The following is a 16,993-nucleotide window of genomic DNA, read 5'->3' as shown; positions in this document are numbered from 1 at the left end:
AACATGACATGTAGAATATGGTTTACTACTGTATAATGAATACAGTACAAGGTAAAAAAAGATCAGGCATAAATTCACTTTAACCACAATACTGCACATTTCTACAGGATCACAAATAATCCTGTATTTGATCATAAGCAAATATATACAGTGTCTATAGAAAGTCTAAACCCCCTTGAACCTTTTTCATATTTTATTGTGTTTGTGCCTCAGAGTTTCATGCATTCAAATAAGGATTTTTTCCCACTCCTCTACCCACACCATACTACACACTTTTGGGGATATGTTTTGTTATTGTGAAAGGAAAAAGGTAAGAAATACTAAACAGAAATATCATAATTCAATAAGTATCCACCTGCCTGAGTTAATACTTGGTGGAAGCCCCTTTGGCACAAATTACAGCTGTGAGTCTGTTGAACTAGGTCTCTACCAACTTTGCACACCTACTGTAGATTTGGCAATATTTGGCCATTCTTCTTTACAAAACGGTTCAAGCTCTGTCAACTTCCTTGGGGAGCGTTGATGGATAGCAATCTTCAAGTCATGCCACAAATGTTCTATTGGATTTAGGTCGGGGCTCTGATCGTCCACTGAAGGACATGTACCTTTTTATTCCTTAGCCACTCCACTGTAGCTTTGGCTGTGTGCGTCGGGTCGTTGTCATGCTGAAAGGTGAACTTCCGTCCCATGACAGCAGGTTTTCCTCAAGGACTTTTCTGTACATTGCTCAATTAATTTCCCCTTCTATCCTGATAAGTGCCCCAGAAAACATCCCCATAACATGATACTGCCACCACCATGCTTCAAAGCAGGGATGGTGTTCTTTGTGTGATGTGCCGTGCTGGGTTTGCACCAAACGTAACGCTTTGCATTTTTGTTTTGTCAGACCACAAAACTTTTTGCCACATGGCTATAGAATCTCCTGAGTGTTTTTTTGCATACTTCAAACCAGATTCAAGGTGGGCTTTCTTGAGTAATGTCTTCCTTCTTGCCACCCTACTATACATGCCAGATTTGTGGAGTGCTTGGGATATTGCTGTCACATGCACATATGCAGCTCTTGTTGGAAAATGTTTAGTGGACTATGAGATAAAACTGAGTTAATCATGAACATATAGTTAACATTCTTTGTGGCTAACTGAATTGGGTCATTTCACTGTGTGTGTGGGTAAAAGAGGGAATCTGACTTAGGGTCAAATTGCTCACTTTTACTTAAATCTATGGCTGTCCTATCTTATCAGGGACTGAAACTAGCCTGTGGCCTTTTGTCTCCATCCTCACACAAAGTGATGAAGAGTGGCGCCAGGGTTGAACAGAGTTTAAACTAAACATGAGTGTTTTTGCAAGATAAGGGATTGATTGAGTGTATTACTATTGATTCTGAACTTAATGAAAGTCAAATGTAACCGCCACCATAGACAAAGGGAGTGGGCGGAGCAATAAAAGAGCGGGAAACTGAGGAAGGAGGGATTTAAAGCTAAGGTGTGTGGAGGGCACTATATAAGATGGAGGGGGAGAAGAAGAGAGAGAGGCTACTCTGCAGACCAGCTTCCTTTTATTGATATTCAATAAAGTACATCTTAATTCAACAAAAACTCTGTAAGAACTTTGATTGTTAATAAAGTATAGTGACGAATTTCCACAACACTCTTTCAAAGGTGCCTATGGACACTTGGTAGCCTCTCTGATCAGTCTCCTACTTGCTCGTTCATCCAGTTTGGAGGAATTGCCTGATCTAAGCAGTGTCTTGGTGGTGCTATACACCTTTCACTTCTTAATAATCAGCTTGACCGTGCTCCAAGGGATATTCAAGGACTTGCATGGTGCTGTTCATTGATAACGAAGTCTATGAGGTTTCTATAATTACTGAGAGTGTGAATCCCCACCTGCCCTGCTGTCTGACAGCCTCTGTATTTCCAGTGGGACAGCACCTTGCAACCTGTCCTCCAGATCTCTAGGAGGTGTACTGTTTACAGACCAGGACCCAGGGCCAGGTGAGGAGCAGAGGAGACCGCAGAGTGTTCCAGAGATAGGGATGGGTGGAGAGAACGGAGGAAGAGTAGGGGTGAGAAGGCTCTGCGGAATGGAATGTCGAAACAATGGGACTTCAGATCATTAAAACAACATCAGATAATCCCCTTGAGAAGAGAATGCAGAGATTTCTTTCAACATCCTCCAAATTCTATCTGCAGAGATTAATCTTCTATTACTTGACTAGTCTTACGGGCTCCCGAGTGGCGCAGCGGTCTAAGGCACTGCATCTCAGTGCTTGAGGCGTCACTACAGACCCCCTGGTTCGATTCCAGGCTGTATCACAACCGGACGTGATTGGGAGTCCCATGGGTCGGCGCACAATTGGCCCAGTGTCGTTTGGGTTTGGCCGGTGGAAATAAGAATTTGTTCTTAACTGACTTGCCTAGTTAAATAAAGGTTTTTAAAAAATGGAATGTGTTGTACAGTACTACAACAATATGCCACAAGGTGGCACAATTAGATCTGTACTGTTCAGAGCTTTCTTTCTCATCAATCCCTGTATGCTTTAATCAAAGGTACATTTGATGACAACATGTCTTTCAGAGGGTTAACCAGATCTCTCGGGTATCGCAGCAGCTCCACCACCAGAGAAGGGAAGACCCCCACATGTCCATCCAGCTCTCCCTCCCAGAAGCCGTCATCCACCTCTCCCTGGCGGCAGCGCAGCAGACTGATGAGCGCCCCTTCTGGGAAGGTCAGCTCCTCTGCACCCTGGTCCTGGTACTCATACAGTGCCCACGCCAGACCTGTGTCACAGAGCACACCCACACTTGGAAATCAGCGAGACAATAATACATTGGTAATGATTAACAAGATGGAGACACAGTTATATAAATTACGCATTGAACCTGGAATTTGGTCCAAATGGTATGAATCATCTCACAAACATTCAGAGGTGGGAGAGAGAAACTGGCTTTCTGGTTATTGTTCAGTGAAGATTCTTAAGAGAGGAGAGCCCCTACTTCTTGGAGTGTTCTGGAGGAGAGCCCCTACTTCTTGGAGTGTTCTGATGAAGAGCCAGAGCTGTTGAAGGACCAGTCCAGCTGGGGACCAGGGATGCCCAGCTTAAGGCAGGCAGAGGAGCCTTCTGCTAGGGACTGCAGGTACAGTGGGGAAAAAAGTATTTAGTCAGCCACCAATTGTGCAAGTTCTCCCACTTAAAAAGATGAGAGAGGCCTGTAATTTTCATCATAGGTACACGTCAACTATGTCAGACAAATTGAGAAAACAAAATCCTGAAAATCACATTGTAGGATTTTTAATGAATTTATTTGCAAATTATGGTGGAAAATAAGTATTTGGTCACCTACAAACAAGCAAGATTTCTGGCTCTCACAGACCTGTAACTTCTTCTTTAAGAGGCTCCTCTGTCCTCCACTCGTTACCTGTATTAATGGCACCTGTTTGAACTTGTTATCAGTATAAAAGACACCTGTCCACAACCTCAAACAGTCACACTCCAAACTCCACTATGGCCAAGACCAAAGAGCTGTCAAAGGACACCAGAAACAAAATTGTAGACCTGCACCAGGCTGGGAAGACTGAATCTGCAATAGGTAAGCAGCTTGGTTTGAAGAAATCAACTGTGGGAGCAATTATTAGGAAATGGAAGACATACAAGACCACTGATAATCTCCCTCGATCTGGGGCTCTACGCAAGATCTCACCCAGTGGGGTCAAAATGATCACAAGAACGGTGAGCAAAAATCACAGAACCACACGGGGGGACCTAGTGAATGACCTGCAGAGAGCTGGGACCAAAGTAACAAGGCCTACCATAAGTAACACACTACGCTGCCAGGGATTCAAATCCTGCAGTGCCAGACGTGTCCCCCTGCTTAAGCCAGTACATGTCCAGGCCCGTCTGAAGTTTGCTAGAGTGCATTTGGATGATCCAGAAGAGGATTGGGAGAATGTCATATGGTCAGATGAAACCAAAATAGAACTTTTTGGTAAAAAGTCAACTCGTCGTGTTTGGAGGACAAAGAATGCTGAGTTGCATCCAAATAACACCATACCTACTGTGAAGCATGGGGGTGGAAACATCATGCTTTGGGGCTGTTTTTCTGCAAAGGGACCAGGACGACTGATCCGTGTAAAGGAAAGAATGAATGGGGCCATGTATCGTGATATTTTGAGTGAAAACCTTCTTCCATCAGCAAGGGCATTGAAGATGAAACGTGGCTGGGTCTTTCAGCATAACAATGATCCCAAACACACCGCCCGGGCAACGAAGGAGTGGCTTCGTAAGAAGCATTTCAAGGTCCTGGAGTGGCCTAGCCAGTCTCCAGATCTCAACCCCATAGAAAATCTTTGGAGGGAGTTGAAAGTCTGTGTTGCCCAGCGACAGCCCCAAAACATCACTGCTCTAGAGGAGATCTGCATGGAGGAATGGGCCAAAATACCAGCAACAGTGTGTGAAAACCTTGTGAAGACTTACAGAAAACGTTTGACCTGTGTCATTGCCAACAAAGGGTATATAACAAAGTATTGAGAAACTTTTGTTATTGACCAAATACTTATTTTCCACCATAATTTGCAAATAAATTCATAAAAAATCCTACAATGTGATTTTCTGGATTTTTTTTAATCATTTTGTCTGTCATAGTTGACGTGTACCTATGATGAAAATTACAGGCCTCTCTCATCTTTTTAAGTGGGAGAACTTGCACAATTGGTGGCTGACTAAATACTTTTTTTCCCCCACTGTACCTCTCAGGGACATAGCCAACCTGGCCTGCTGCATTAGGGAAACACAACATGGCTTTATGGATAGTGTAGTCAGGTACAGTTTGACTTCTGTACCTGGTGGAAAATAAGTATTTGGTCAATAACAAAAGTTTCTCAATACTTTGTTATATACCCTTTGTTGGCAATGACACAAGTCAAACGTTTTCTGTAAGTCTTCACAAGGTTTTCACACACTGTTGCTGGTATTTTGGCCCATTCCTCCATGCAGATCTCCTCTAGAGCAGTAATGTTTTGGGGCTGTCGCTGGGCAACACAGACTTTCAACTCCCTCCAAAGATTTTCTATGGGGTTGAGATCTGGAGACTGGCTAGGCCACTCCAGGACCTTGAAATGCTTCTTACGAAGCCACTCCTTCGTTGCCCAGGCGGTGTGTTTGGGATCATTGTCATGCTGAAAGACCCAGCCACGTTTCATCTTCAATGCCCTTGCTGATGGAAGGAGGTTTTCACTCAAAATCTCACGATACATGGCCCCATTCATTCTTTCCTTTACACGGATCAGTCGTCCTGGTCCCTTTGCAGAAAAACAGCCCCAAAACATGATGTTTCCACCCCCATGCTTCACAGTAGGTATGGTGTTCTTTGGATGCAACTCAGCATTCTTTGTCCTCCAAACATGACGAGTTGAGTTTTTACCAAAAAGTTCTATTTTGGTTTCATCTGACCATATGACATTCTCCCAATCCTCTTCTGGCTCATCCAAATGCACTCTAGCAAACTTCAGACGGGCCTGGACATGTACTGGCTTAAGCAGGGGGACACGTCTGGCACTGCAGGATTTGAGTCCCTGGCGGCGTAGTGTGTTACTGATGGTAGGCTTTGTTACTTTGGTCCCAGCTCTCTGCAGGTCATTCACTAGGTCCCCCCGTGTGGTCCGTTTGGAGTGTGACTGTTTGAGGTTGTGGACAGGTGTCTTTTATACTGATAACAAGTTCAAACAGGTGCCATTAATACAGGTAACGAGTGGAGGACAGAGGAGCCTCTTAAAGAAGAAGTTACAGGTCTGTGAGAGCCAGAAATCTTGCTTGTTTGTAGGCGACCAAATACTTATTTTCCACCATAATTTGCAAATAAATTCATTAAAAATCCTACAATGTGATTTTCTTTTACAGGCCTCTCTCATCTTTTTAAGTGGGAGAACTTGCACAATTGGTGGCTGACTAAATACTTTTTTCCCCCACTGTATATAGGGAATTGGCTGCCATCTGGGGCGCAGCCAGAGAGAAACCTGTCACCTGTTACCTTCAGCCAGTCCTCCATGTCTCCATCCTCTATCACCTGAAGCTCCTCCCCCTCTGTGATTGACAGCTCGTCTCCTTGGCAGGCCTACAGGAAGATGGGAGGGGCCAATTACACACTATAAAACCTGAGAAATCCCATTCCTGTAATGTTGACTTTGTACGCTTTCATTTTCAAAACAGTAAGTTATTATATTATCACCTGATAGCTGTAGAGAACCCTGCAAGCCAAGGGGTATCCGCACAGCATCGAGCACGAAGTTGAATCAATGAAAGTGTCACCATCTTTATCATAGTCGTCGAAGTCTGTAAACTCAAACTCGTCCTCGGAAATGTCTCCGTTGGACATGTGTGCCTCGCTCAGCCTCCTGTCCCTCTCCAGCTCCTCATCTGCCTGGGTCATGGCGCTGCTCGCCAGCCTGGACTCCGCCTTCACCTGGCTAACCTGGACACACACACACGCACAGGCACATTACTACCACCTGTCACCCCTCCCACACGTCTCTCACAGGTACTTTGTACGAGATTGATTTTACTCAGTCATCCCTTAGAGTCCTGCCATTAGATCTACAAAAGGACCTAGTAGTACAAAGCATCCTACATCTGCAGAGGCTTGGCTATAGGCCTAGAACACATGATGCAGCCTTCATTCCTTTATTCATCACACACACCACTCACTTAGCATAAAATAACTAAATCCACTTCTACAGAAGGCTAACACAGGTGAATAACAGAGGAACTCTGGTCTGTTAATAAAGCCTAGTTAAAGCTTAGTTGCTACATCAATTTGGACTTGTAAATTAATGATATATACCCATTGATTCCTGAAGAATATAACTTAGAAATGCTTCTTGAGCTTAGTTCAACTATCCCACCCATTTAGGTACCCATCAGAATCCAAAATATGTGCTTGTTTGTAAACAATGTAAATGTAAACAAACACTGTGAGCTTCAACATGTAAAACTATAATGTTGATATCATGGATGGTCAGTCTGTCACGCCCTGGCTCTGGGGACTCTTATATGTTGAGCCAGGGTGTTAGTTTCTATGTTTAGTGTTCTATGTTCATGTTCTAGTTCATGTGTTTCTATGTTGGCCGGGGTGGTTCCCAATCAGAGGCAGCTGTGGCTTGTTGTCTCTGATTGGGAACCATACTTAGGCAGCCTGTTTTGCACTTGTCATTTGTGGGATCTTGTTCCGGAGAGGTTTGTGTTTTGTTAACCTTAGGACTTCACGTATCGTTTTGTTGTTTTGTTATTAAGTACTCATTAAAAGATGTACGCATATCACGCTGCGCCTTGGTCCGTTACTTATAACGATCGTGACACAGTCCTTACATCCATAGCTCTGTCTATTAATTTGAGAGTGGTTACATTTCTCCAGGCCGATCCCTCAGCTTTTGACCAAAGCGGAGGCAGGGTGGCTGCTTTGTTATTGTGTCAATGAAGGACTCTAGCTTTAATGACTGGTTGCCTTATCTTCATAAATGTCCTGGTAGGATGGGATAAGAGGGTAATGTTAATGTTAGTTCATTGTAGCGTTGGGCTAGTAGAAGTCCTACCTGTGCTTTCCTCACACTCTCCTTCACCTCCACCATCTTCTGCTCCACGCTGACTGTTGTGTCTCCTGACAGCATTTTAAAGCGCCTCTCCAGCATCTGCAGGGCCTGTGAGGGTGGCAGACAGGGATTACACAAGGTAAGCCTAGTGAACACAATATTTCCCACTCCAGTGGTAAACAGAGCTTTCGCCCACTACTCACCCTCTCTCCGTGGGTGATGATCTTGTAGTCTTTGGCAGCCTTAGAGGACCACTTGCAGGCCTCCTTGTCCAAACAGCTCTCCCCCTCAGCACTGGAGCTCTGTTGCTTCAGAATTAACACGTTTAGGAACAACAGGAGAGATGAAGCTGGGATTATCTCACACACAAAGGACCATTCACTCAATGAAAATATAAAAAAATTCACCACAATTAGGGTTTTACTCATCAGCTTTGTGAATATGAATTGCCATATAATGGTGTGTACATGGTAACCAAGGAGAGTGGTATCAAAGCAGGCCACACCTTGTCTTTAGGGGCAACCTGGAAGTGAAAGCCGCCGTTCTGGTGAAGGCCAGGGACTCCTGGAGGAAAATAATTATGTTCCGTTCTCTAGTCACCTGTCAGGGGAAACAATCAAACAAATACTGTCTGACTGACTCCCACAGAACAGAACATCCTTCCTGGCCACCATCAGCGGAGCCCAGGTGAGGAATGTCACAGCTCTTGGCATAAGAGAGGGACTACTGTCCGTGGAGGGTTTACTGTGAGAAGAGCTTCAGTGGGTCCCACGCCTGACCTCACCTTGGTGGAGTCCTCGCGGATCTCGCTAAAGTCGCTGTGCGTGGACTGGCAGGTCTCGATCTCTATGCAGCACAGGAGAGTGACGTTTTCTCGGATTTGGTCATACAGGTCGCCGTCCAGTCACTGTTGGGTAAAAGGAAGAGGCGAGAGCTGGGGTTATGGCCGAAGCCCTCATGCCGGACAAAATCAGAGGTGTTTTGAGAGGGAAATTCACTTGTGTGAGGATTTTAATCAACTGATTCATAATGATTTATGTTTATTACTGCAATAATAAGAGTTGAGTCACTGAGAGAGATTTCCCTTTAGTGAGAGATAAAGAGTCACATTCAAGAAGATTGTGGTGTTATGAATGTTCTGTGTGGAAAATAACCCTTAAATGAATGGTTTCTGCTGAGCTGAACATTTGACTCACCTGATTACTTTGCAAAGGGAAAAAGTGAAAATAAAACATTTGATCATTTCATATTTGGGCAAATTTCTCTGAAGTTGGTGCTCTCAGCTCTACAGCCAAGACAACCACAGACAGGAAATGATGTAAGAGCTGACTCATCATAAACCCATAGGAAGGTTTTGTTCACTGATAGGAGGTACGTCTGACTATGCAGTGTTCATTCCTATGAGAGCCCATACCTAAGTGTGGTCCTCTGTAGCTCAATTGGTAGAGCATGGCACTTGTAACGCCAGGGTAGTGGGTTCGATCCCCGGGACCACCCATACGTAAAAATGTATGCACACATGACTGTAAGGCGCTTTGGATAAAAGCGTCTGCTAAATGGCATATTATTATTATTACTAAGACAACAGCCCATGATGAGAATCCAGAAAGACAGTATGAAGTTAGGAGATGCCAGGTGGTCTTACCCTCATGATGGCAGGCAGCTCTGCAGTGTAGTAGTACTGGTGATGGGAGTTGATGGCAGACAGGGTCAGAAGGTACTCATTACGCACCTCTGTCAGTCTCTGGTCACACTCTCTCAGCCTGGCATTCAGCTGGACAAGGGTAACAGGGAGTGAGTAGATGATACAATGTGCTCTATTTTACAATAAATTATAATATGAGTACAGGTAATCGATAGGCGAAGTGCAAGGTGTCTAAGTAGAGTCCAATATTTAACAACTCAACTGCATTATTCGTACATGCTTGATTTAAGACATTTCTACATAGTAAAGCATATAACCGATAGCAAACCATTAACCTTTTAAGAAATATGTACTCCAGGGGCACAACTTTCACTGGGGATGGGGGGGACATTCTGAAATGGCATTTTTGTCCTCCCCAGTTTTATCATTAGAATGTGATACCAAACGAGGCAACGGTGTGCTTTAGGACCATGCGGACGCCTCCGATCGGTCAGGTAGGCTGTCTGGAGTGTTTATCCAACATAACACATATATATATATATTTTTTTAAATTATGTCCCCCCCACTTCTAAAACCAAAGTTGCGCCCCTGATGTACTCTATGTGTAGCAACTAGCCATGTGACATTTATGCGGAGGTGGTGGGGTACTTCGGCCTTTACACACCTGTATGTGCGACAGCCTACAGTATGTATCCTACCTTCTCATTTTTATTTAAGCCTGTTCTAAAATGGAAAATTCCATGGTCACACTTCTTGGATCTCAAAAAGGTCAGATGATGACGTGATAGAAATAATGATAGCAAGACTCTTATTGCCATTGTTATAGACAATGATTGATTGACATAAAATATGCACTTCACGTGCTTATCTGAACATCTAGAATGCAATAACTACAGGTTTACATAACATCTAACATGCCACTACCTGCTCCCTCTCAGATGTTGAATTCTCTAACTACAGTGGGAAGCAGCATTAAGACTTAAGCTGCGAACAAACTAGGCCTAGAGTAAGATTATTATTGGTGGGAAGATCAATCAAAAATAGATATGATTTTACACTACATGACCAAACGTTTGTGGACACCTGCTTGTTGAACATCTCATTCCAAAATCATGGGCATTAATATGGAGTTGGTCTCCCCTTTGCTGCTATAGCAGTCTCCACTCTTCTGGGGAAGGCTTTCCACTAGATGTTGGAACAGTACTGCGGGGACTTCCTTCCATTCAGCCACAAGAGCATTAGTGAGGTCGGGCACTGATGTTGGGCGATTAGGCCTGGCTCACAGTCGGCGTTCCAATTCATCCCAAAAGTGTTCGATGGGGTTGAGGTCAGTCTCTGTGCAGGCCAGTCAAGTTTTTCCACACCGATCTCGACAAACTATTTCTGTACGAACCTCGCTTTGTGCACAGGGGCATTGTCATGCTGAAACAGGAAAGGGCCTTCCACAAACTGTTGCCACAAAGTTTGAATCACAGAATCGTCTAGAATGTAATTATATGCTGTAGCATTAAGATTTCCCTTCACTGGAACAAAGAGGCCTAGCCCGAACGATGAAAATCAGCCCCAGACCATTATTCCTCCTCCACCAAACTTTACAGTTGGCACTATGCATTGAGACAGGTAGCGTTCTCCTGGCATCCGCCAAACCCAGATTCATCGGACTGCCAGATGGTGAAGCGTGATTCATCACTCCAGATAATGCGTTTCCACTGCTCCAGAGTCTAATGGCGGCGAGCTTTACACCACTCCAGCCGACGCTTGGCATTGTGCATGGTGATCTTAGGCTTGTGTGCGGCTGCTCGGTCATGGAAACCCATTTCATGAAGTTCTCGACGAACAGTTATTGTAATGACGTTGCTTCCAGAGGCAGTTTGGAACTCGGTAGTGCAACCGAGGACAGACGATTTTTACGAGCTACACGCTTCAGCACTCAGTGGTCCCGTTCTGTGAGCTTGTGTGGCCTACCACTTTGCGGCTGAGCTGTTGTTGCTCCTAGATGTTTCCACTTCACAATAATGGCACTTACATTTGACTGGGGCAGCTCTAGCAGGGCAGACATTTGACGAACTGACTTGTTGGAAAGGTGGCATCCTATGACGGTGCCACGTTGAAAGTCACTGAGTTCTTCAGTAAGACCATTCTACTGCCAATGTTTGTCTATGGTGATTGCATGGCTATGTGCTCAATTTTATACACCTGTCAGCAACGGTTGTGGCTGAAATAGCTGAATCCACTAATTTGAAGGGATGTCTACATACTTTTGTATATATAGGGTATCACGGTCATAGCAAGAAAAATATATTTCTGTAACCGTTACTGAGAATGTTATTGTAGTTGAAGTAGTCTGTTGGTTTAATCTGTAGGTTGGATCATTTTGAATATGATTGCTACCGGTTTTAATGAATAATCATTGCTAAAATTATTATTGATTAGCTTTAATACTCCATTATGCTGCTGTCCATTGATTATTGATTGCCATTACCATTAGTATCTATCTATTTATCCTGCTACTGGTCACTATTACTCCTGTTTACATGTACTGTAAATCCTACTAACAGTCACTTGTTATATATAAACCCAACTCAACTCTCCAGTATGCCTGCACATTGAATAAGGTACTGGCATTGACCTGTATATACTTGCATTATCATGTTTCTTTAACCTTCATCATAGTTCTTGTGTGGTTTTTAGTCTTACTTAAATGTTTTATTATATTTTCTATTATCTATATTATTATTATCTATATTATTATTATTATTATTATTATTATTATTATTATTATTATTATTATTATTATTATAATCACTGCATTGTTGGGAAAGAGCTTTCTGTTTTACACCTGTTGTATCCTGTGCACGTGGCTAATAAACTTTAAAACTTGAAACCTCCAGTCACAAGCGAATGGCAAGCTTTGGCACCCCAAACCCAGCATTCTGAAGTTGTGGATGTGACCCCTAAACGTGACCGCCTTGTAGCTGCAGAGTTGCCCTCCTTGGTAATTGATACAATTCAGGCAGCCAGGGCATCCTCTACGCGAACCCTGTATTCCTACAAGTTGAATGTGTTCAGGAAGTGGTGTGTCGACCATGCAGAATCGCCATATTCCTGCCCATTTTGTCATTTTGACCAGGAGCTTACGGCTGCATGGAAGTCCCCATCTACGTTGAAAGTGTATATAGCAGCCATCTCTATGGGTCATGACCAGATTGCGGGTGCATCCCCAGGGGAACACCCTCTAGTATCAAAATTCATGAAAGGTGCCCGCAGGCTACGGCCCCACAAGGCTCCTTCAGTACCCTCATGACATTGCATTGCTTTCTTGACATTGCTATGAACAAAACAAGTCCTACCTAGTTTTGTCGCACCTGGACTACTCCCCAGTCATATGGTCAAGTGCCACAAAGAGGGACAATCTCTCCTGGCTCAAAGTAGAGGAGAGATTGTGTCACGCCCTGGCTCTGGGACTCTGTTATGTTGAGCCAGGGTGTGTTGTTTCTATGTGTTTTGTGTGCTAGGGTTATATTCTAGTTCATTTGTTTCTATGTTGGCCGGTGTGGTTCTCAATCAGAGGCAACGTGTATCAGCTGTTGCTTGTTGTCTCTGATTGGGAACCATACTTAGGCAGCCTGTTTTCCACAGTGTGTTGTGGGATCTTGTTCCGTATGGTTTGTATTGTAACCAAGGACTTCACGTTTCGTATCGTTTGTTGTTTTGTTCGTGTGATCATTCAAATTAAAAGTATGTTCGCATTCCACGCTGCGCCTTGGTCCTCTGTGTATGACGATCGTGACAGATTGACTGCATCACTACTTGTCATCACTACTTGACAGCTCAGACACCCATGCATACCCCACAAGACATGCCAACAGGTGTCTTTTCACAGTCCCCAAGTTCAGAACGGACTAGGGAAATGCACAGTACTACAAAGAACCATGACTACATGGAAATCTATTCCACATCAAGTAACTCATGCAAGCAGTAAAATCAGATTTAAAAAACAGATAAAACTACATTTTATGGAACACACACAAGCACACATGCATATGCACACACTCGCCAGCACACGCACTCTACACAGACTTATACATGGTGGTATTAGACATTTTGTATTTTAGATATGTAGTGGTGTTATATGTACTGTTTTATTTTATATTTTGCCATAATTTGTTTGGACCTTGGCAGCAGCTAATGGGGATCCTAATAAATGCAAATGGGAGTTAGATGTTGTCCTACGATCACTTATGAGCCCACCATTTGAGCCTCTGTCTTCATTTGAGTTACAGTATGTGAGCACTCAGTCAAGTCTGCCTTTCTATTGGCTATAGTTTCAGCTAAGCGTGTTGGAGAATTACATGCGCTTTCTACCCATCCTTAGATGGATCTAAGGCAGTGCTTTGGCCAAATCCAGCATTCTTACCTAAGGTGCTTTCACCATCGCATGCTAACCAGCCCTTAATCATAGCAGCATTTCACCTGCCTCCCCACTCCTCAGAGGAGAGTCATGAGTTGCATACACTTTGCCCGGTTAGGGCATTGAGTACGTATCTTTCTGCAACAAGAACTGTTCGTCAAACAGAACAGCTTTTTGTGTGTTATGGGGAGAACACCAAAGGTTGCGCTGTCTCGAAGCAGAGACTGGCACATTGGATTACCAATGCAGTGTCAACATCATACGTTGCAGCAGGTACACCAACTCCAGATGACGTGGTAGCACACTCCACCAGGGGTATGGCCACTTCATTGGCCCTGTTCAGAGGGGCCACCCTGGACTCTATCTGTGGTGTGAGAAGCAACAGTGGGAAGCACCTCGATACAACACTGTTGCATTGGTCATTCACACTGGCCTGTCATTAGGTTAGCTAATTGGCATGTCACGGTGACATCCAGATTCCAGATAGTGACCAATACTACAAGTTATTTCTCCCTACATTTCACAATCAGGTCAATACAGGAACAGCAAAGCCAGTAGTAGATAGGTCTGTTTCAGGTGTTTATTCAACGATTAGCGGTACAATTTCAAATTGATAAATAGTAAATAAACAAATTATAAATACAGAATATATAAATAATGTTGTTATGATTGGAGGTTGTTCAGTCCTTGGAACACTTGTTTCAGCTTCTCCAGAAACACCCGTGGAGACACCACTGGTTCACAGTGAGGGGCCAGCTGCTGAAAGTCCGACTATGAGAGAGAATAACACATACATCTGGTAAGATCTTTGTAAATGTAAGCAATGTAATGGTAATTTCATGGCTCTTCAGTTATCTCTGCCATGTTCAGAATGTCATTATAATCTAAGAACAATTCTGTGCATGTTTAAGGGAAACAACTCACCGTGGACCATGACTTATTCACTCTTCTCCACAGTAAGTATGCAACAGGATGCACACTCCTCAGTGACTTTAGTCCTTGTTTGAAGTAGTCTGGTGTGCACGTTTCCTATTCAAAGTAATGGAAGAAAAGGGTTATAAAGGTACACATTGGATGAAATGACTACTGTATCAACTCCAATGTACATATTATGCTTCTCTTACCACTGATGGGATGGGGATTTGGAGACACTGACATTTTAGATCCTGCAGAGAGAAGTAAGTGTCAAAAAAGAAGACGGTACACAGTGGTGTAAAGTACTTAAGTAAAAATACTTGAAAGTACTATTTAAGTAGTTTTTTGGGGGTATCTGTACTTTACTTTACTATTTATATTTATGACTACTTTTCTTCACATTCCTAAAGAAAATTATGTACTTTTTCCTCCATACATTTTCCCTGACACCCAAAAGTACTTGTTACATTTCGAAAACAGGACAGGAACATTGTCTAATTCACACACTTATCAAGAGAACATCCCTGGTGATGACAATTGGGTACCGAATTGTACCACTGCCGGTGCAGAATTGTTTACTATAACCATTATATTGCAATACAAAACATACATTTAGGTCAACATTCCTTTATCAGAGAGCAATGCATTACATTAGGACTGAATATACTAAGATATTAAATATGTTTTGCAGATTGAAATGAGACACCAGAGGAAGTTAGCCTACCACAGCAGGCTGCACTGTGTTGTAGCTGTGTGTAATCTGAGTAAGATAAGCAATGTCACAAGACAGATTAGAGATTCTTTAGCACTTTGCTCAATAGGTGAGTTTCATGTGGTGTACAGTGTACACAAGAATCAGACTGGCACTGAGACGTTTTTTAAAGATAGAGTGTAATAAAGTGAAGAAAAGATTAAGCCAATTATCCGAGATTGTTATGGACTCACGATTCCAGATGTGTTGCAGCCTTCACCACAGTTCTGTTGTTCAGGAAACACAGGTAACATTAGTTACATTACTTTCATCTTTACAAGTTGTCTGGACTTGAACATTTGTTAAAAATGTTTTAGTTTAATAATAACTATCTTACCTCAAGTGCTCTTTCAATTTGATCGATTTCGGCATGAAATTCAGGTCTTCCTGGATGTGGTGCTGGAGATGAGGCAGCCAGACTAATCATAATTGAGAGCAGCAGAAGAAGCATTATTCCTTTGTGCATTGCCATTTCTCTATTGATAAATCTGAATAAATGACTGGTTCCCAATGATTTGGTTCTGGACCTGTGTGGCAGCTTTAAAGACCCATTGTTGAAATTTCCAAACAACTGGGGAATCCCTATTGCCAGTTTTCTCACTATAATTATTTGTCATACTATTTTCCCACACAGGCAACTTTAGTCAGATGCCACTGCATGAGTGAGATGTGTGCCACTGTCAACCACTATCACTGAAATCTTATTGTTCGTGTGGTATTGCCTAGGGTGATCTTCTATTCTGCTGGCAATACAGAAACAGTAATTATTTTGTTATTTTATTATTTCAACTATCAATTAATTTGCAATAGAGAGTCTTTGACAATCTTACAGACTGTAAGAAAATCAGTGCCCCATACATTTTGCCACATCATTTTAAGGACAGCACCAAATGTACAGCACGCTTTCAATGTAATTTCAAAGCATACTTTGCATAAACATTTGAATATTTTGACAAACTGCAGAAGGTAGAGTAACATCCTAGGATTACTGTAACCTGTTTGTCTTGTTCCTGTTATTGGCAGTAACCTCTCTCGCCACCATGTTCCGCTTCATTGGCTAACGCAATTAAATGTCACTGGCAAACTGCAGTTCAAACAACAGCAAAGCGGTCACCCCGCCAACTTTTTGGGTAAATGGCTGAGGGACGGGAATGGAAAAATGTAACCACTCTAAAATGCATAGATGGATGCAAGAACGGACTTTCTATTGGATCAAAATTATAGTTTTAACCATGTTTTGAATCTATTGTGATTTTTTTAACGATTAATAAAAAGCAAACTCATATTTTGGGTTCTGATGGGGCTATACAGTTAAACTAAACTCCTGAGGCATTTATAAGTTATATTCTTAAATCAATGGCTGAATATCATTCTTTTGTTTTAAATGATGCAGCAATTGCAGATTGCCCATTTAACAAAAAATGCCCTTACCTTTGGCTATAAACAGATTTGATCTTTTACAATGCAAAGATGCATGCTGATAGAAGGTCAAATAGTTATCAATCAAACATACTAACCACATCATACACAACACTTGGCTTTCCCCATGATTACCCGTGTACAGAAAATACTGATGCCCACAACATGGTTTTCAAAAAAGGTCAATCTACACATCAACCTGAGAATTACTGACACACTAGGAAAAAACAAAGATAAGAACTTTGGGTGAAGAGGTTATTTTCTTTGCTCA

General features: G+C 42.7%; 1 protein-coding gene across 1 annotated transcript in view; it reads right to left on the bottom strand.

Moving 5' to 3' along the window:
- Window positions 1-2,523: 2,523 nt before the first annotated feature.
- Window positions 2,524-16,993, bottom strand: part of LOC121545444 (F-BAR and double SH3 domains protein 1-like) — a 39,652-nt gene continuing 25,182 nt past the window's right edge. The window contains exons 2-7 of the mRNA XM_045206592.1: window positions 9,227-9,355; window positions 7,785-7,889; window positions 7,585-7,689; window positions 6,225-6,467; window positions 5,966-6,110; window positions 2,524-2,780 (exon numbers count right to left, since the gene is read on the bottom strand). Of these exons, the coding sequence (XP_045062527.1) occupies window positions 2,524-2,780; window positions 5,966-6,110; window positions 6,225-6,467; window positions 7,585-7,689; window positions 7,785-7,889; window positions 9,227-9,355 (984 nt within the window). The remainder of the gene's footprint in view (window positions 2,781-5,965; window positions 6,111-6,224; window positions 6,468-7,584; window positions 7,690-7,784; window positions 7,890-9,226; window positions 9,356-16,993) is intronic.

Source organism: Coregonus clupeaformis, chromosome 3 (genome assembly GCF_020615455.1).
Source record: "Coregonus clupeaformis isolate EN_2021a chromosome 3, ASM2061545v1, whole genome shotgun sequence".
Lineage (NCBI taxonomy): Eukaryota > Metazoa > Chordata > Actinopteri > Salmoniformes > Salmonidae > Coregonus > Coregonus clupeaformis.
The sequence above is the reverse complement of the archived record's forward strand: the minus strand, read 5'-3'. Positions and strand labels throughout refer to the sequence as shown.